The 21,761-nt window shown below is 49.0% G+C and overlaps 1 protein-coding gene across 6 annotated transcripts in view; it reads left to right on the top strand.

Moving 5' to 3' along the window:
- LOC119978209 (cytoplasmic phosphatidylinositol transfer protein 1-like) overlaps nt 1-21,761 on the top strand; it is a 206,723-nt gene that overhangs the window by 128,406 nt on the left and 56,556 nt on the right. For all 6 annotated transcript variants that reach the window (XM_038819646.1, XM_038819650.1, XM_038819644.1 and 3 more), the window contains exons 4-5: nt 1,950-2,038; nt 4,257-4,264. In XM_038819646.1, coding sequence (XP_038675574.1) covers nt 1,950-2,038; nt 4,257-4,264 — 97 coding nt within the window. The remainder of the gene's footprint in view (nt 1-1,949; nt 2,039-4,256; nt 4,265-21,761) is intronic.

Below are 21,761 nucleotides of genomic sequence, written 5' to 3' on the forward strand. Positions count from 1 at the left end.
CCTGGGCTAGAGAATTCCATGATTCCCAACCCATTGGGTGAACAAATTTCTCCTCACCCGGGTCCGACGTAGCTGACTCCTTTATTGTGAGACTGTGGCCCCATGTTCTAGACTCCCCAGCCAGCCAAGGGAAACATTGTATTATTGCTGGGTTCAACTGCCTGGACTTTGCAGACCCCGGCAGACTGATTCTCAGCTCTGCTACCTCATGAGGTGCAATGAGACCATTTGGCAGATTCCGAAGTGCCGTTCGTACTGCCCTCCAAATAATAGACGCCGCACCGTGCTCTGATATATCTGAAATATTAAAGAGTGGGAGCTTTTGCAGGTTGCAATATTGGACAGCAGTGATGTACGGGAGAGGTTCACATTATAGGATCCTCATTTGTGTCACGATATGATATTCAGTAGGGGGGGGGGTGGTTAGTCCAATTAGCTACATGATTAACATTTGGTTAAGAATAATGCCAACTGTGCTGTTTCCAGTCCTTTTCTGACTGAGAAATGCTTACGCTCTGCCTATGAGAGTGGCAGGGTATTGCAAACCACCACTGACAAAATCTACTGGGGATTTGGGGGCGGGAGGTGGGCCAGGACGAGGTGGAGGGCCTGCCTGCTGGCAGATCTCTGAAGGTTGCCACTCAAGTGGATAGAGCCGTGAAGAAAGCCTATAGTGTGTTAGCGTTTATTAACAGGGGGCCTGAGTTTAAGAGCCGTGAGGTTAGGCTGCAACTGTACATGACCCTGGTGAGACCACATTTGGAGTATTATGTGCAGTTCTGGTCACCTTATTATAAGAAGGATGTGGAAGCATTGGAAAGGGTACAAAGGAGATTTACCAGGATGCTGCCTGGTTTGCAGGATAGGTCTTATGAGGAAAGGTTGAGGGAGCTAGGGCTTTTCTCTTTGGAGCAGAGGAGGATGAGAGGCGACTTAATAGAGGTTTATAAGATGATGAGGGGGATAGATAGAGTGGACGTTCAGAGACTATTCCCTCGGGTGGATGTAGCTGTTACAAGGGGACATAACTATAAGATTCAGGGTGGGAGATATAGAAGGGATGTCCGAGGTAGGTTCTTTACTCAGAGAGTGGTTAGGGTGTGGAATGGACTGCCTGCTGTGATAGTGGAGTTGGACACTTTAGGAACTTTCAAGTGGTTATTGGATAGGCACATGGAGCACACCAGAATGACAGGCAGTGGGATAGCTTGATCTTGGTTTCGGACAATGCTCGGCACAACATCGAGGACCAAAGGGCCTGTTCTGTGCTGTAACGTTCTATGTCCTATGTTCTATGACGCTGCATGATGATGAACAATACCAGGAGGCCGGAATTCTCTGGTTGTTGGGATTCTCTTTACCCGCCGCCAGAGCACCCCCATTCTGGGGAAATCCCATTGACAAACGGGGGGAGTAGAAAATCCTGCCGCCAGCGAATGGCGTGCCGTTGGGAATCCAGCCCGGGGTTGACAATGCAAGGTGCAATGCATCTAGTCTGGGATCCATATGGTTGCCAATTCCTACCTTTTCAAATGTTTATAAGTGCAGCCTCTGATCCAGGCTACTGTACAATACCATGCCTTCAACTTCAACTACCGGGCAGCACGGTAGCATAGTGGTTAGCACTGTGGCTTCACAGCGCCAGGTTCCCAGGTTCGATTCCCCGCTGGGTCACTGTCTGCGCGGAGTCTGCACGTTCTCCCCGTGTCTGCGTGGGTTTCCTCCCACCGTCCAAATATGTGTAGGTTAGGTGGATTGGCCATGCTAAATTGCCCATAGTGACCAAAAAGGTCAGGAGGGGTTATTGGGTTACAGGGATAGGGTGGATGTGAGGGCTTAAGTGGGTCGGTGCAGACTCGATGGGCCGAATGGCCTCCTTCTGCACCGTATGTTCAATGTTCAATGTTGGATCCTGTCATTAATGAGACCATTTTCACCTTTCCCCACAGCAAGCTCCCCAGCTGGGCGAGGGCTGTGGTACCTCGAATATTTTATATCACAGAAAAGGCCTGGAACTACTATCCTTACACTATCACAGGTAAGAAGCCTTTCAAACTATTGTTTTCCAATTAAAACCATTATCAAGGTTGGAATTAGACTAACTGTACTCTGGGAGAACAGCCGTGTTTCATACATGCCCAGGATTCACAAACCTCTGCCCTTCTGAACAGCACACCAATATCTCCTTTAATGTGTGCCTTGCGTTTTCTCCCACTTTGCCCGTTGGGTTTCTTTGCTTTATCGCTGTCTTTTAGGTATGAGGTGCGACTCTCGGTGAGAGGTGCGTCGTATTCCGCAAGGAAGATGCCCCAGAACATTGCAACCAATGGAGCACTGGGGGGGCAGTCTTGGTTCCTTGGGCAAACAGGGGTGCTAGATTGCACAAATAAACCCACGGACAATAAAGAAAAAGAAAGGCTGGTATCGGGTGAGAGAGTGACTTTAGTCAAGACAGAGACTGCTCGGATGATGCAGCATGACTTCAGCATTGCACTGAAATATGTCAGCTTCGATTTTTGCGCTCAAGTCCCGGAGCTGGGTTTGGTGGGGTCAGGTCACCTGCCGTGTGTGCAGTGGTGGTGGGGGGGGGGGGGGGGGGGGGGCTGAAAATGCCGGCCCAATGCCGGGATTCCAACGGAATCTGGCGAGCTCTTCCCCACGCATATATTGGCATGGTTACGGAGAGCGACTTGCGCCTGGTGCGCCGCTTCCACTGCTTGCGGAGACCAGGCAGGATTCTCCACTGGCCGGAGCACAACCTCCAGAATGGTGAATCCAGACCGGGTACTCACCAGCAGCTGGGGGTTGCAGAATGACTTCCCGACTCTTATACTCCAAACCCCTTGGAATAAGGGCCAACATTCCATTAACCTTCCTGAATACCTGCTGCACCTGTGTGCTAGCTTTCTGTGTTTCGTGCACAGGTACCTCCAAGCCCCTTTGTGTTTGCAGCTTTCTGCAGTTTTTTCTCCATTTAAATAATACTCTGTCCTTTTGTCCTCCCTTCCATAATGAACAACTCTACATTTTCCCACATTGTACTCATTTGCCACCCTTTTTCCCCACTTACTTAACCTGTCAATATCTCTTTGCAAATTGCTTGTGCCCCTCTCGCAACTGGCTCCGATTTCCCTCCACCGAGGGAGCTGCAGATTCCCAACAGCTGCTTCCCGAAACCAGATGGTGAATGGCGAGGGCGCAGTTTCCGGTTCCTCGGATTGACCCACACACCCAGAATTCCACCTAGCTGAGAATAAATGTGGTAGTGTGACTAGAGGTACTACGGTACCTGGGAGTGCTGAGCCACCATTGGTGGAGAAGGTTCGCTGCTCATTGGTCCAATTGTTTGTATTTCATTGGTCAGAGTGTAAGGTAGCTCCGCCCAGTGAGGCAGAGTATAAGAGCCCGTGTTTCCCAGCAGCCGGCCTTTTCTGTACTCCAGCTGCTGGGGAAACATCTTGTTGATTAAAGCCTTCAATTCGGACTACATCCTCGTTTCAGTAGTTATTGATTAGCGCATTAATAAACAAGCCCCGTTTAAATTTTCGAAGGCCAAGACCTCCTGTGTTAAACTGGCAAGGCAGTGTCCTAAACATCCAGTGGCTTTTTAATGAGCCACAGTGTCCCCTGAGGAGTGGTTGGCTGCTTTTTGCCTTGGCTGCCTTGTGGGATCTTCTCCCATCCTGTGCAATATTGCTGAAAGTGTGGGAAGTGGAGGTGGGTGGATGAGGAATGGGTTTTTTAAAGGGAATCTGCTGGGTTTTTTTTTACCAATTTTTAATTGCACTGATGATTAAAATAAGTATATCCCTTTGTACTGAGGGGAAACGCATGTGGAACACTGTTAGAATTACTTGCGAGCTAAATGCCACAAAATCTGACTTGCAGCCTTTAATGTGGGTCACATGTTTGTTTTCCCCGTAACTCATGCCACAGTTGACACTGGAGTGTGAAGAACGATTGTAGGCCTGTATCCTCGCTGGATTATGCAATGCAGTTCTTTCTAAGGACCTGGTTGCTGGGCAACAGCTTTTTGTTCTTGATTCATACAAGACTGCAAAGTCCCCCAAGCACAGGATGAACTCACTTAAACTTTATTTGCTCAAACGTTCTTATTTCCTGGGCATGCTCGGTGAGATTATCTTCTGGGTAACTTTTAAGAGGTGATGTAGACTTGAGGTTGTTTTAATAATTTATTCTCTTTTTCTCTTCCCTCATCGCCTCGCCGCTGTCTCTCTTCCATCCTGTGCACTCAGAATACACAGTGAGTACTTTCATGTTTTCTATTCAGTACATAAGTCATGTAGCATTAATGGATGTGTCGGATGCCACTTAAACCCTATACCCTTCCACTGCCACATTTGTAGATGGGCTTTGCAAAGTTTACTCGGCGCCACTGCTCTCCTGAATAAGATAGAAAAGTTTAGTCACGTGTTGCTCGTTATGCTCTCTCCTTAATTGGCTCTGTTTATGGCGGTTAATATGGTTGCCGTCCTTAATTCTAATTATGTTTGCTCAAGAGTTGCCAGGTATCTTTTTGATACCGCCACAAGTTTCAAAACCGAATACTGATCACAGACTCGATACACCAGTTAGTAAGTTCAAAATCAATACTCATTTATTTACACACACAGTCAATTATTACTCATGCACAAACTCGACCAACTAAACTATAACTACTACTAAAGCCTATACTTAGCTTCGGGTGCCCACTCAGTCAGAGGAACAATGGCCGTTGTCCGGTTCTGAGGCTGCTGGCATCGAACTTGTATAGAATAGTAGCTAGGAGCGCCTATCTCGTAGCGTGCGTTGACTTTGGACTTATTTGTCTGGTGCAGCTACTAGGCAGGCCTCTCCTCGCTGAGAGCCAAGGCCAAGAGAGCGATTCTCTCTTGGGGGCTTGCTCTTATACCCCAAAGGGGCTTCGTGTGCTTTTGGGCGGGCCCTGAACTTGGCCCCAATTAATTGGACCATATCCTAATCATTGGTATTGATTTCCTCCAATAAAGGGGTATCTGCCCTGATCGCTAGGTGACCGTTGGCCTGCTTTGTTTTAGTCTCTTCTGGCGCCGGAGTGTCTGCTTTGGTACCGTTTGCTTAAATGTTTCTCTTTTGTCCCCGGAGATAGCTCATTAGTATGCTAATGGCTTTGCAGTATCGGTCTTGTCTGGCAGCTGCAAACTCCAGTCCACAGACAAACCTTGCACCTGCTTGCTTTCTCAGCATTGTCCAGTTTTCCCTTCATTCTCTGCAAGCGTCCATTTTGTAATCAGGACGTGGCCACCCTGTCGACTTATACAATTTAGCATGATAATAGATACATTAACGGCGTTCAAAAGGCATCTCGATAAATACATGGATTGGATGGCTATGGAGGGATTCGGCACTAGGAAGTGCTGAGGGCTTTGGCCAAGGGTGGTATCATGACCGGTACAGGCTCGGGAGGCCAAAGGACCCGTTCCTGTGCTGTATTGCTGAAGGTCCTGTCCTACTGTGAAGAGGCACAGTTGCACAATGGTTCGACTGTTGCTTCACAGCTTCAGGGTCCCAGGTTCAATTCCAACCTCAGGTGACTGTGCAGAGTCTGCATGTTCTCCCCGTGTCTGCCGTGGGTTTCCTTCGGATGATCCGGTTTCCTCTCACAAGTCCCGAAAGACGTGTTGTTTGGTGAATTGGACATTCTGAATTCTCCCTCTGTGTACCCGAACAGGCACCAGAATGTGGTGACTAGGGGCTTTTCACAGTAACTTCATTGCAGTGTTAATGTAAGCCTACTTGTGACAAGAATAACCATAGAAGCATAGAACTTACAGTGCTGAAGGAGGCCATTCGGCCCATCGAGTCTGCACTGGCCCTTGGAAAGAGCACCCTACCCAAGCCCACACCTCCACCCTATCCCCGCAGCCCAGGAACCCCACCTAACCTTTTTGGACACGAAGGGCAATTTAGCATGGCCAATCCACCTAACCCGCACATCTTTGGACTGATTATTATTATTTGGATGATTATTATTATTATTGTTGTTTGATGAGATAGCAGTCGACATTTAATATGTTGACGTGTCCCATAGCCTATCTCCTCAGTACAGAGATTGTTGAAGGGAGATTGTGTGACAGTGATGAGGGATTTTGATAGAGTAAATGAGGAAAAGATATTTGCATTGGGAGGTAGGGTTGGTAACCCAGGAGGTTAAATATTGTAAAATAATGATTGGACTTGGTGTCATTGACAAAAGAACCAGAGGTTGGATGAGGAGACACTTTATTTCACACAGGCGGTTGTTGTGAATTGGATTGCAGTGTGTGTGGTGGATGCAGGTTCAGTTGTACCTTTCAAAAGGGAGTTGGATAAATACTTGAATAGGAAACTTTTCAGGGCAACAGGGAAAGAGCAAGGCGAGTGGGACTATTTGATCAGCTCTTTCACAGCGCTATTAGCTCAAGGGTGATGCGCCGAATGGTCTCTAGTGCCTTGTGCTTCTATGATACCTTTGTCTGATTGTACAATAGCTCCTGTGTGGTTGATCCTCGCTACGCTGTCATGAGGTCAGCATGATTAGTCAGTTTTTTGAAACTAGAACCTGTCATAGCAACTGGATTGGATTTGTTTATTGTCACGTGCACCGAGGTACAGTGAAAAGTATTTTTCTGCAAGCAGCTCAACAGATCATTCAGTACATGGAAGAAAAGGGAATTAAACAAAATTCAAGAAAATACAATAAAATATATGAGAATACAAAATAGGGCAACACAAGATATACAATGTAACTACATAAGCATTGGCATTGGATGAAGCATACAGGGTGTAGTGTTAATGAGGTCAGACAATAAGAAGGTCATTTAGGAGTCTGGTGACAGTGGGGAAGAAGCTGTTTTTGAGTCTGTTCGTGCGTGTTCTCAGACTTCTGTATCTCCTGCCCGATGGAAGAAGTTGGAAAAGTGAGTAAGCCGGGTGGGAGGGATCCTTGATTATGCTGCCCGCTTTCCCCCGGCAGCGGGAGGTGTAGATGGAATCAATGGATGGGAGGCAGGTTCGTGTGATGGACTGGGCGGTATTCACGACTCTCTGAAGTTCCTTGCGGTCCTGGGCCGAGCAGTTGCCATACCAGGCTGTGATGCAGCCCGATAGGATGCTTTCTATGGTGCATCTGTAAAAGTTGGTAAGGGTTAATGTGGACATGCCGAATTTCCTTAGTTTTCTGAGGAAGTATAGGCGCTGTTGTGCTTTCTTGGTGATAGAGTCGACGTGGGTGGACCAGGACAGATTTTTGGTGATGTGCACCGCTAGGAATTTGAAACTGCTAACCGTCTCCACCTTGGCCCCGTTGATGCTGACAGGGGTGTGTACAGTACTTTGCTTCCTGAAGTCGATGACCAGCTCTTTAGTTTTGCTGGCATTGAGGGAGAGATTGTTGTTGTTACACCACCGTCAACTTAGCTCACAATGGGCTTTCTAGCTTGAGACCAAGGCTGGCATGGTGTTAACAGGAGAGGTTTATAGTTGCCATCAGCAATACTACTGGAGGGGCCGGGGCCTCCTGCAATGTGTCAGTGTTTTCATTCATGGTGTCAGGGAGCTTAGACCAGCTGCACAATTAATCAGTGCCAAACAGAAGACGGTTTGGCCTTGACGCTTGCTAATGGGATGTGGGCATTGTTGGCAAAGCCAACATTTAATGCCCGTCTCTAAATGCCCTTCAGAAGGTGAGCTCGACTTGAACCACGGCGGTTCATGTGGTTTTACGGAAAAAAAGCAAGGGTCGGCACGGTGGCACAGGGGTTAGCACTGCTGCCTCGCTGGCAACGGGATTCCCTACTCCCACTGCTTGTCAACGGGATTTCCCATTGAAACCCACCCCACACTGCCCGGAAACTCATTGACGGGGGTGTGGTGCTGGTTTTACGGAAAAAAAGCAAGGGTCGGCACAGTGGCACGGGGGATAGCACTGCTGCCTCACAGCGCCAGGGTCCCGGGTCGATTCCGGTCTTGAGTGACTCTGTGCGGAGTCTGCACGTTCTCCCCGTGTCTGCATGGGTTTCCTCCGGGTGCTCCGGTTTCTTCCCACAGTCTAAAGACATGCAGGTTAGGTGGGGTTACGTGGATAGGGCAGGAGAGTGGGCCTCGGTAGTGTGCTCTTTGGGACGGTCAGTGCAGATTCGATGGGCCGAATGGCCAACCTCTGCACAGATGAAAACATTTCCTCCCTTACCCGATTCTGCACATGTCCTTTCCCCACCCAGCAATGCTGATTTTGTTCAGCTCTTCAGATTCAGTTGACCTATTCCTCTCTTCCCCTCCCTCCCACTCCCCCCTCCAGTGTCTCAAAGTACCCTCAGCCCTACCATTACCTGTCAGTTTCCCTGCAAGACACACATTCCCCTGACTGGGAATATACTGCTGTCCCTTCCCTGTCTCGGGGTGATAATCCTGCTCCCGAATAGCAGTGTAGATGTACTGCTGCAATTCAGAAAAAAACAGCAGCTCACCTTCTCGAGGGCATTTAGAATTGAGCAATAAATGTTGGCCTTCTCAGCAATGCCCACATCCCATTAAGAAGTTAGCAAAAAAAAAAAACTATTTCTGTTTGACACTGACCTGCCATTAATAGCTGGTTAAGACTCTCTGAGACTATGAGTGAAAGCAACATTGCAGGAGATCCCCTTAAGACAGCGATAAACCTTCTATAATCAACACCACATTGGTCTTATTGCTCACCAAGCTAGAAAGTTACTAAATCTCCTTAATTAGGTCAACTTCCTTTTCTCAATCAAACAAAGGCTGTTGCTGAAGGTGCAGGTCACAGCAATAAATAACTTGCATTGGGGAAATAATTTTGAGCAGCAAAATATTTCCTTTAAAAAAAAGTCTGTACTTTTCACACGTTCTGATTGCCATTTGGAGAAGTTTCTGGTGAAGAGGTAGTGTGAAGTGTTGTGATCATTGACACTGTAGATGCTGAGAGGATTATTCCCCTCGTGGGAGAATCAATAGAGGCTGGGTCATTGAATACATGCAAGGTGGAATTTGAACTCTGAATGACAGGGGGGATTGTGGGGCGCAGGCAGGAAAGTGGAGCAAAGGCCTCCATCGGGCCAGCTATGATTTTATTGAATGGTGAAGCAGGCCGGAGGGGGGCTACCCTCCTGCTCCTGTTTTGGGCTTCCGTTTGTGACAAAACATCGGGACGCACTGCAGATATCTTGTGTCTTAATGACGACATTGGGTCGGTAAGGGTCTGCGACTGTGGGCCGGGATTCTCCGTTGTGAGTAAGCCCTGCTAACGCAGCTAGCGAGGATGGAGAATTTGGCCGCCCAGCTCGCTGGAGAAGGGATTCCCTACTCCCACTGTTTGTCAATGGGATTTCCCATTGAAACCCACCCCACACCGCCCGGAAACCCATTGTGGGGGAGGGGGGGGGGGGGGGGGGGGGGGGGCGGTGTGCTGGTGTGACCAGAGAATCACGCCCCATCTCTACACTTTGATCATAGACTGCTTACCATAAATATTAATGCTGCAGGTCAATCCGCTTTACATATATGTAACTGATTCCACTGTTTTAACATGTATTGATCCAGCCTATCCATCCTATCTATCCAACCTATTTATCTATAATACCTAGCTATCCTATCTATCCTATCCTATCTATCAATCTTATCTATCTACCCTATTTATCTATCCTACCTATCTATCTATCCTACCTATCTATCTATCCTACCTGTCTATCCTATTCTATCTAGCTATCTATCTACCTATCTATCTAATCTAATTGATTTACCTAATCGATCTATCTAATCGATCTACTCTATCTAATCTAATCTATCTATCTAATCTATCCTATCTATCCTATCTACCCTGTCAGTCTGTCTGTCTGATATTCCCAGCATGCAATTTCTCACACTGCCTACAGTTAGTCTTATTTCTCAAACCTTTAGAATAAATGCCATCCATCACTCTGGACTTTCTAAATCTTTTTACTTTGTTTGGTTTGTCCTTCTCATTTATGTCAATTGTTAATCATACTTGGATCCAGACCAGCTATGGCAACCATGTGTTTACCCAGTGAAGCGTGAAGGAATTAATTCATTTGGTGCATGTCTTTTGAATGTATCCTCTTGTTTCAGGAATGCTGGCACATTAGAGCTCTGAACTATCCCCATTTTGACGGAACAATCTTTGAAATTGATTCAGAATAAACTTGAATGTTCACTGAAATCCCAAAGCACTCTATTACTGAGATCGGATACAGCTACTCACTTGAATGAATACAGAGAGAACCATTCTGCACATAGTCGGAGCTTGGCTTTCAATTGGCTTTTGAACCTAATACTGAGTTTAAAAAGTTATCACAATGTCAATTGTCACAAAAAGCTCCCCAGTAATTTTAAAGCCAATGCAGAAAACTGGCGGAGAAATGTCATTCCAAAGCTTTAAATTATTCTCTTTCCAGTGAAAGTTATTTTGAGGATTCTCAGCCTCCCACTTGCGCTATTCATTCTTCACCTGTTAAACTATCAAGAGAAATGTAGGTGGCAGGACTGAGACGAGGAGACGTTGAGTCAGTTAGGATTATATTTAATTAGGGGGAATCTCATAGAAACCTACAAAGTTTAGACAGGGTGGATGCGGGAAGGATGTTCCCAATGTTGGGGATGTCCAGAACCAGGGGTCACGGTCTGAGGATATGGGGTAGACCAGTGTTCTTCAAACCTTTTTTCCGGGGACCCATTTTTACCAACCGGCCAACCTTCGGGACCCAACCCGGCCGACCTTCGCGACCCACGCTGGCTGACCTTCGCGACCCACGCCGGCCGACCTGCGCGACCCACCATTTTCTCTGACCTTGTTTGCTGCTGACAAAATTGGAGGAAATGGTTTTGGGTCCCTTTGGCCCTCGTACACGTTCTTCCAGTGGAACCTGTTGGATGAAGGTGAAGCCTTCCGGTGTCGGAAAGTATGGAGTCTCCATTTGTCCAAAGTTCTGAATTTCTTTCCTGTAAAATTTTATCAAATAAACCACGAACTTGTAAAAAAATAAAATAAATGAAAAAAATTAATAAAACTCCCCCCCCCGAACTTGTAAAGAGATAAAATAAATGAAAAAAATTAATAAAACCCCCCTGAACTTGTAAAAAAGTAAAATTAATAAAAATAAATTAAAAAATAAAAATAAAATGAATAAAATAAATGAATAAATGAATAAAAACCACTACAGAACTTGGGGAAAAAAAGCTGCAACTGTTTTAAAAAATAGCGGCTTAACTGCACATGCGTGCCCGATTACCGGCGCGCATGCGCAATGCGGCCGAATTTTTTAACATGTTTTCGGAACGCGCATGCGCGCCAATCATCGAGCGCACATGCGCAATGCGGACGTGTTTGCGGCCGCTTGCAGCCGACGTTATGAAAAGCCGGCTGCTGCGCGGGGATTTGCGCATGCGGTAGCGCCGCAGACAACGGCTCCGCGACCCTCCCGAAACCCGCCCGCGACCCACCAACGGGTCGCGCCCCCGACTTTGAAGAACACTGGGGTAGACTGTATAGGACAGAGATGAGGAGAAATTTCTTCACCCAGAGAGTGGTGAGCCTGTGGAATTTATTATCACAGAAAGCAGTTGAGGCCAAAACATTGTGGGCGCGATTCTCCGCTCCCCACGCGGCCTGGGAGAATTGGGGGAGGGACCCCCGACATTTGTTACGCCCCCCTGGCGCCCCCGTGATTCCTTCCTCCCCCCCCCCCGCTCGGAAGAATAGCCGCTCGCCGTTTTTCTCCAAGCCCGATGGGCCGAGCGGCCGACCCTTCACGCCCGTTTCATGACGGCGGCAAACACACCTGGTCGCTGCATTCGTGAAACGGGCGGCAGATGCCCGTTTGGGGCATCTAGGGGCCGATTGGGACGGGAGCACCACGACTGTGCTCCGGAGGGGACAGCCGGACGCCCTCCGCCGCCCGGCAAGATCAAGCCGCCATGTCTTGCCGGGTGGCTGAGGAGAAATACGGCCACCGCACATGCGCGGGTTCGTGCCGTATGCGCGATGAAGTAATCCGCGTATGCGCGTGTTGGAACCGGCAACCCGCGCATGTGCGGATGACTTCACATTCTCGGTGTGACAAGGTCGCTGCCGAGAAAGACGGAGGCCCGCTCCTAGCCCCCTGGGTGGGGGTAAATTAGGTGCGGGGAGCGGGCTCCGAGGCTGTCGTGAACCTCGGCCGAGTTCACGACGGCCTTCGCGAATTCGGCCCCCTGCGGAGAATTCCGCCCTGTATGTTTTCCATGAGATAGAGATAGCATTTGCGTTCAAAGGGGTCAAAGGATAATGGAGGGGGGGGGGGGGGGGGGGGGGGGTGGGGAATGGCGGGGTCAGGCTACTGGGTTGGATGATCGGCCATAAATGGCAGAGCAGGCTCAAAGGGCCGAATGGCCTACTCCTCCTATTTTCTATGTTTCTATGTCTAAGATACACATTGACCACAATCTAATAAATTGACAGAACAGGCTTGAGGGATTGAATGGTCTACTCTTGTTCCTGTGGACAGGAGGTTCCCAGCCCCAGTTGTCATGTTCTGTAGATTGGCTGAAGTAAATGATAAACTACAGGACATCTAATTCAAATTTATTATTTAACAACCATATGATTAAGATATCTGCGATAAATAGAATAATGAACTACCAACATTAATTAACTATTGAAGAGCGACTGCAAAATACGTCCGTCTCCGAGTGCGATCTACTCCCAACTCTGAGAACCAGAGTCACGTGGTGTGTTAATACTGGTTGGAGGTTGTGCGTAATATTATGTACATAACTGCTTTATGCATATCATCACACCAGTTGGCAGATATGGAGGTGGGGTTGCTGGGAATATAGCAGGGAGATACATCAGGCCTGTTCCCCTTCACATTTCTGCTGCCAAGGGAGGTAATCAGCCGATTTAAATAATAAAAGGCCCCCCGAGGGGCAATTTAGAGGCCACCCAGCAGAATGCCGATTGTAAAGCAGCACTGCTGCTGGGTGAGGTGACTAGCTCCTGAATGATGGTGGCCTCCCTGTAGAAAGTTGTGGACCATTGGAGCTGAATGGCCAATCCCATAATGAGGGGGCCGCCAGCAGCAAAGGCCGGACCCTAGCCCAAACACTGTTGCGAGAGGGATTTCCCTTCTGCTCAGAGGGGTCTGAATTTATGGTTTAGACCTATGCCGTCAGGGGCACCTCCATTGTGGGGTGTCCCATGAGGTCACTCACCTGCCTCGGCAGTGCCCCCTACTCCTGGTTCGGATAGTCCGCTCGCCACCCTTAATAGGATGGTGAACATGGAGACGGCCAACTAGGAGCCGGCTCCAGTAAACTCAAGCCTGGCTCCTGCCAAGGGCAGACAGTCAGTTGTTCCTGACAGATGGCCCTGAAACCCATGGGAAAACCCTGCACAATGTTTGCACAAACCAACAGTCCTCTGAGGCACGATCTAGGGAACAACCTCCTGTTTGAGACTCACTTCCATTACTGATGCACTGAAGATAATTCAAAAAGTTCTCTTCATTAAATGCCTAACACCCAATTTGATGGAGAATTGAGTTGACTGTGTAGCAACTGAACGTTGCTGAAGTCCATCGATAATATGATCTTCGTTAATGGCTTTAGCTGGGCCCTAACAAGTAAACATCAGCTATTTCCCAACCTTTACTCTGGCTTCTTTGCTTGGTAGCACAAGTGGCTAGCACTGTGGTTTCCTGACATGCACATCTTTGGGCTGTGGGAGGAAACCAGAGCACCCGGAGGAAACACACACTGACACGGCAAGAAAGTGCAAATTCCGCTCAGTCACCCAAGATTGGAGTTGAATCCAGGTCCCTGGCGTGAGGCAGCAGTGCTAACCGCTGTGCCACTGTGCCACCCATTCCTCCATTTCACTTGGGCAGTCGCCCGGGATCGAAGGTTATTTGTTTCCACTCCAGTTCGATCGATCCTCAGATGGCTGCTGAGTCTAATCCTGACCTGCAGATGCATTAGACGGGGCTGGTGGTGCTTGAAGGGTTGGGCAGGTGGGTAGTTTGGAGATTTGTAAGCTCCCTTCAACACCTTGACCTCGCCTCTGCAGGTTCCTGATGAAGTCTGTCAATGTGTTTGGTACCTATGTGAATAAGCCTTCTCCATTCTGGTCAGGTACAAAATAAGGACTCCCATGAGTCAGTGGGAATGTCTGATGACCTCAGGAGGGCTTTGAGAATATCTCTGCCCAACTTTTATATCCTCTTGATTACAGCTCATTCCTGGTCAACATAAGATTAAAATTAGAGAAGATGCTCAATAAGACTGTTCTCAATAATCACAGGCACAGGCCCTGTGACATAAGCAGTTTGCAACTGGACAAAGGCTATTTGAAGATAGATGGGGATGAAAGTTTTTTCATTTATGCAAAGGTTGTGCTGTCACTGGCTCGGCCAGCATTCATTGCCCATGCCTAACTGCCCTTGAGAAGGGGGTGGTGAGCTGCGTTCTTGAATCGCTGCAGTGCCTGAGGTGTGGGTAAACCCATAGTGCTGTTAGGGAAGAATTTCCAGGATTTTGACCCAGCAACGTTGAAGGAACGGCGATATATTTCCAAGTCAGGATGGTGAGTGACTCTGAGACTAACCTCTAGGTGGCAGTGTTTCCATGTATCTGCCACCCTTGTCCTTCCAGCTGGTAGTAGTCGTAAGGTGCTGCACAAGGAACCTTGGTGAGTTCCTGCAGTGCATCTTGTAGATGGTACACACGGCTGCTACTGTGTGTCAGTGGTGGAGGGAGTGAATGTTTGTGGATGGGGTGCCAAGGTGGGCTGCTTTGTCCTGGATGGTGTTGAGCTTATTGAGTGTTGTTGGAGCTGCACTCATCCAGGCAAGGGGAGAGTATTCCATCATACGCCTGACTTTGCCTTGTAGGTGATGGGCAGACTTTGGGGAGTCAGGAGGTGAATTACTCCCTACAGGATTCCTAGCTTCTCCTCTTGTGGCAACAGTATTTATTTGGCTAGTTCAGTTAAGGTTTTAGTCAGTGGTAACTCCAAGGATGTTGATTCCGGGGGATTCAGTGATGGTAATGCCATTGAATGTCAAGGGTGATGGTTAGATCCTCTCTTATTGGAAATAGTCATTGCCTGACACTTGTGCGGCACAAATGTAACTTGCCACATGTCAGCCCCAAGCCTGGATATTGTTCAGGTCTTGCTGCATTTGGACATGGACTGCTTCAGTAAATGGTGAATGGTGCTGAACATTCTGCAGCCATCTGCAAACATCCCCACTACTGACCGTATGATAGAAAGAAGGTCGCTGATGCAGCAGTTGAAGATGGTTGGGCCTGGGACACTACCCTGAGGAACTCCTGCAGTAATGTCCTGAAGCTGAGGTGACTGATCTCCAATAACCACAACCATCTCCCTTTGTGCCAGGTGTGACTCCAATGAACAGAGTTTTCCCTTGATTCCAGTTTTGCTCAGGCTCCTTGATGCACCTCAGTCAAATGTGACCTTGATGTCAACGGCAGTCGCTCTCATCTCACCCTTTTCGCTTCAACTCTTTTGTCCATGTTTGAAGCAAGGCTGTAAAGAGGTCAGGAACTGAGTGGTCCTGGCAGAACTCAAACCAAGCAGGTTATTGCTAAGCAAGTGCTGCTTGATGGCACCAATGATGTCCGATGCCAAGGTCGATGCCGGGTGGTCTGTTCGGTTTCATTCCTCTGAGGGTTTTTAGCCGTTTGATACAACTGAGTGGCTTCCTAGGCCATTTCAGAGTTGAGAGTCAAGCTCATTGCAGCAAGTCTGGAGTCACATGTGGGCCAGACCAGGTAAGGACGGCAGATTTCCTTCCCCATTGGGACATTAGCGAACCGGGTGGGTGTTTATGACAATCGGCAATGGTTTCATGGTCATCATTGGACTTTTTGCCCCAGATTTCTTTTGCTGAGTTGAAACTCTGCCATCTTCCATGGTGGGATTCGATCCTGGGTCACCGGATCATTACCCTGGGCCTCAGGGTTACCGGTTCAGTGACAATAGCACTACGCATGGGGAAATCTGGATGTTTTTCCATGGAGGGAGTGGAGTGGACAGGTCATTCACGGGTGGATACGGAACCAATGAACAGACTCTTGAGAACAAGTCATCTGCTTAGAAATCTTGATCATAATAAGATGGATGCTAGGCGAAGAGCAAATGGACTGTTGGAGAAAAAAAAAATAGTCTGCTCGTCATGGATGAATAGTGAAATATTATCCACTTCTCGCTCGTGAATAACATGCAGGAAGATGCCTGAAGGGAATTCATTATTTATCTCCTTGAAGGAAAGCATTGTCATCACTTCATTGCAACATAAATTTACACACTCTCGGGGAGAGAATGTTGGCATTGCGAGTCGATCACATTGACACCTCCATTTTGAGCCAAAGATGAGGTATAAATGGAAGACTCATTGTTTGTTTCATACGGCTGACATTCAGCAAGCAAATGTTTCTGCTGTTGACTGGCCGGGAGCACAGTAAAGTGTCCGAGGTGTTCTGCTAATGTGAAGTCCTTTGGCTACCTTGGAAGGCCATGTGGTACGCTGGTGCGACAAGTATAGCCATTTTCTTTTCAAAAAGGGACAATTCAGAAAAAGGAAATGGAAAATAATTCCTTTGAAAAGGTAACATTGTTGAGATTAGACTTTCCCTGGATTTGGCAAGTACCTCAGTTTTCCCTGAGAGCCACGTTTTGACTGTTCCATCCTCTGTACAGGTGTCCATGTTTAAAATGTGTTCGAATGACTAATTTTTGTTTTGCATGTTTGGTAAATTAGGGATGTTCCCTGAAGACTGCCGCTGCCATTTTCATTTAATCGCGGTTACCGAGCACGCTCAGTCTGTTCTAAAAGCAAACTGCGCCCCGCCAACCCCCCCCCCCCCTCTCCCTGCTTCCCATTTCCCTCATGCCTGGTCCCTATTCCCAGAAATTCCCATATGCTTCACACGCCCAGCCTTCCTGCTCGTCAACCCTCTCGCTCACCGCCTCCCTCTCCGATCTTTTTTTTATTCATCCATGGAATATGACATTTAGTGCCCATCGCCGAGGGAATTGAAGAGTCAGCCACATTGCTGTGGATCTGGAGTCACATGTAGGCCAGACCAGATAAGGATGGCAGATTTGATGGGATTTTACGTTATAAAGTATTGTGCAGTTTAAGCAAACTGACTGCAGAATCGTGAAAAAACAAGGGGCGGGATTCTCCCAACGGGCGGCTAAGTGCCGACGCCAGAGTATAAATCGGAGGGTTTTACTCTGACGTCGGTGCCCATTCCGGGACCCCATTTTGCGGCCCACAGGGGGCTAGGATGGCACTGGAGCGGCCTCTGCCGCCCCAGCTGCCGATCCCAGCGTGAACCCGGCGCCGTGGGGTCCGGTGCCAACTAACGCATGCGCATGCAGTGGCCTTCTTCCCCGCGGCAGCCCCGATGCCAAATGGCGCAGCGCTACAGGTGCTGGAGCGGAGGAAAGGAGGCCGGGGGGCAGAGAGGCCGGCCCGCCGATCGGTGGGCCCCAATCGCAGGCCAGGCCACTACGGAGGCCCCCCCCCACCCCGGGGTCGGACGCCCCCTCCCTCCCCCCCCCCACAGGCCACACCTGGACCCTTCACCCTGACGTCCCACCGGCCAAGAGTATGTTAGAATGGCGCCGGCGGGACTCGGCCTTTTCTTGACGGACGCTCTGCCCATCACGGTGGGAGAAACGGCGCGCCGGCCCGGGCCGGACAGTCACCGCATACCCCGACCGGCGCAGCGCTGACCACGCCGGCGCCAATGGTGCCGGTTCTCCGCATTGCGGAGAATTGTGTCGAGGCGGCATGGTGCGATTCGTGCCGCGCCGATTCTTCGACCCGGCAGGAGGTCGGAGGTTCCTCTTTCCAGCAACATCGAAGCTGTGTAAACGCTCAAGGGACAGCTTGGCCGGGAATCTCCATTGTGAGTCTGCCCCACAAACGCTGCTAGCGAGGACGGAGAATTTGGCGCGCTGTTCGCTGGCGGCAGGGTCCTCTGCTCTTGCCGTTTGTCAATGAGATTTCCCGTTGAATCCACGCCTCCGGGAAACGCACCGACAGCGGCGCGCTATCGGCGGCACCAGAGAATCACAACCACCGGGGAATTCTGCACCTTAACAACAAGGAACTATTTAACGTGAATAATGAAGAACAACGTTCCAGATCTCTGCCCTACCCGTAGCCACGGCACTTTAGCACCGTGGCTTAACGGTCTTGAACTGCTGCTCCAGCTCCTGGCTGCAGTCCCTCTCCATCCTCACTCCATGAAGTTTCCTAGACTTAGGAATGCTGCCAGTAGGCCTGACTAGGTCCCCAATTCCCCTTCCTGAATCTTTAGCCGTCCTCAGGGGAGTCAAGCTGGCCTATTCATGGCCCTGGCTCCTTCCATACTGCCTCTCACAACTCCTGGACATGTTCTTGCTGCTTTGCCCCTTGTCTCATGATATCTGGCTCTGCCCCTCAGCTTGCTAAAGACACAGCTCCCTTCAACAAGGGAACAACCAGCTCCCCTGCCCGGTACTCTCCCCCACCATTGCAACCAGAGGCCCTGCTATAGTAACATGTTTAAAGGACTTGACAGGGTAGTTAGGGAGAAACTATTTCCTCTGGTAGCAAAGCTTATTCAGAGGAAGCACTTCTTCACAAAAAGTGTGCTGGAAATCAAAAATTCTTCGGCCGAGAAGATATTGATGCCTGGTCAATTGAAAATTGCAAAGCTGAGATTAATAGATTTTTGTTTGTCAAGGATATTAAGTTAACGATGTGGATCCAAGGTGGATAAGTGAAATGAAAGAACAGGAAATTGAGCGACAGGGTAGGATGGAGGGTCCGAATGAGTGGCCTCTTTCTGTTCCGACGTTCCTACTCATGTCAAACAAGAAATATATTACACATTATTAAAGTGGTTTTAACGTGATTCATCATTAAGTAGTCTTACTGACAATACTGAGTTATGTGGTGAGCACTGTTGCTTCAGAACGCCAGGGTCCCAGGTTCGAATCTCAGCTTGGGTCACTGTCTGTGCGGAGTCTGCACTTCCTCCCGCGTCTGCGTGGGTTTCCCCCGGACGTTCCAGTTTCCTCCCACAAGCCCCGAAAGACGTGCTTGTTAGGTGAATTGGACATTCTGAATTCTCCCTCCGTGTACCCGAACAGGCGCCGGAGTGTGGCGACTCGCGGCTTTTCACAGTAACTTCATTGCAGTGTTAATGTTAGCCTACTTTCATAGAATTTACAGTGTAGAAGGAGGCCATTCGGCCCATTGAGTCTGCACCGGCTCTTGGAAAGAGCACCCTACCCAAGCCCTTACCTCCACCCCATCCCCATAACCCAGTAACCCCACCCAACACTAAGGGCAATTTGGACCCAAAGGGCAATTTAGCATGGCCGATCCACCTAACCTGCACATCTTTGAACTGTGGGAGGAAACCGGAGCACCCGGAGGAAACCCACGCACACACGGGGAGGATGTGCAGACTCCGCACAGACAGTGACCCAAGCCGGGATTCGAACCTGGGACCCTGGAGCTGTGAAGCATTTGTGCTATCCACTATGCTACCGTGCTGCCCATACTTGCGACACTAATAAAGGTAAAGATTATGTTTGAATCCAAATAATATTGACGGAATAAAAATATCCCAGGCCGGATTCTCCGTTGCGCCAGCAGCAACGCACCAACGCCCGCGGGTTTCCCGACAGCGTGGGGTGACCACAATGGGAAATCCCATTGGCAAGTTGCGGGAATGGAGAATCTCGTTGCCGGTCAGGGCGCGCTGCCGAGGAAACCGTGGCTGGCGGGCCAGAGAATCCGGCACCCCATTTCTGCCTTCAGTAAGTAAATTGATTTCAGCTGGTTCCCTCTATTCAGTAGACTTAGTTCAGTGCTCGTTGGCACAAACGTTATTAAAAATAAATTTTAAGTACCCAATTTATTCTTTTCCAATTATCGGGCAATTTAGCGTGGCTAATCCACCTACCCTGCACATCTTTCTGGGGCTGAGACCCACACACACCCGGGGAGAATGTTCAAATTCCACACGGGCCAGGATCGAACCTGGGTCCTCAGCGCCGTGAGGCAGCAGTGCCAACCAATGCGCCGCCGTGCCGCCTGCATTGGCACAAACGTGACAGTGAATGAGGAAAAGATGGACGCCATCATTGTTAGCTGAGCTTTACTGGGGTGTAAACGATGCCTTTTTGGGGCGAGGTCTGTTCTCCGGATTGAGTAAAATAACTTTGATCTCTGGATCAACCGATCCTCCAGCCGATGCAGGAGTGATTGTCTCAGACTTTGAACGAAAACTGCTTGAATCTGTAGTAATAATAAACCTTACCTTGCTGAGATCGTAACCTCCACCGAAGAGATTCCTTAACGTGTAACGAGCAATGGAGCTTATGTTCATTGTCTCTGGGTATATTTTTAGGAGAAGTGGGTAGTTGCTCTGGTAATTGCTCTTTGTCCATCAAAAGGAAAGATATTTCTCCGAGCAAGCGAATGTAGAAATGACTACCCCATAATTACAGCCGATGCCAACTGTGTCGCTTGTACCAAAGGAGACTTGCTCCCCCAGTCACAACTCGCAATGGCCCTTCAGTTTAATATGTACATGGAGCATATTTTGCAACAAAAGCAGAAAGTGCTAGAAAAACCCAGCAGGTCTGGCTGCACCTGTGGCGAGAGGAGAGGAGTTACCGTTACCAGCCACACAAACTCGAAACGTTAACTCCTCTTCTCTCTCCACAGGTGCTGCCAGACCTGCTGAGTTTTTCCAGCACTTTCTGCTTTTGTTTCCGGTTTCCAGCGGCCACAGTATTTTGCAGATTATTTTGCTTTCGTTTCAATACCTTGACAGTAATTTCAGTGGAAGCATCTGCGTTGAAAGGTATTTGGTGTCAAATCCACTCACAAACCCATCATTAACATCCCAAAAACTTAGTTTTATCACCTTTCCAACAGATGCTAACATATTTGGTGTGAAAATAGTATTGGTGAGCAACAGTTAATGAAGTGTGAAGCGACACGCTTCATTATTTTGCAGCTACCTGTGTATGCTGCCTGGACGTTATCACAACGTATCCAAGATGCACTTTGGGCACGATCGAACAGCCTCGCGCATCTGACGCGGCGAGGCCGTTAATTCTGGCGAAAGGCCTCTCGCGAGATTGGCGATGCTTCAAACGTCTCACGCCATCCTGGAATCACAGAATTTACAGGGCAGAAGGAGGCCACTCGGCCCATCGAGTCCGCACCAGCCCTTGGAAAGCGCAACCTACTTCAGCCCACGCCTCCACCCATCCCCGTAACCCAACCTGACCTTTGGGCACTAAGGGGCAATTTAGCATGGCCAATCCACCTAACCTGCACACTTTGGACTGTGGGAGGAAACCGGAGCACCCGGAGGAAACCCACGCAGACACGGGGAGAATGTGCAGACTCCGGACAGACAGTGACCCAAGCCAGGAATTGAACCTGGGATCTTGGCACTAAGCACTGCGCCACCGTGCCGCAAGATATCATGATCTGGATCACCACCTCGCTGGGCGGGGCCCAGATTAACATATTTAAATGAGCCATTCGGTTTATTTAAATATGTCGGTGCCTGATTCTCCTGAGGCCTGGAAACGAATGTCTGTGCCTGGGATACCCCGACATGGTGCTGTTTAGTGCCGGTCCAAACAAACGCGGACCCCCAGGGCAGCACGGTGGCGCAGTGGT

The sequence above is a fragment of the Scyliorhinus canicula genome, chromosome 15 (genome assembly GCF_902713615.1).
Source record: "Scyliorhinus canicula chromosome 15, sScyCan1.1, whole genome shotgun sequence".
NCBI lineage: Eukaryota > Metazoa > Chordata > Chondrichthyes > Carcharhiniformes > Scyliorhinidae > Scyliorhinus > Scyliorhinus canicula.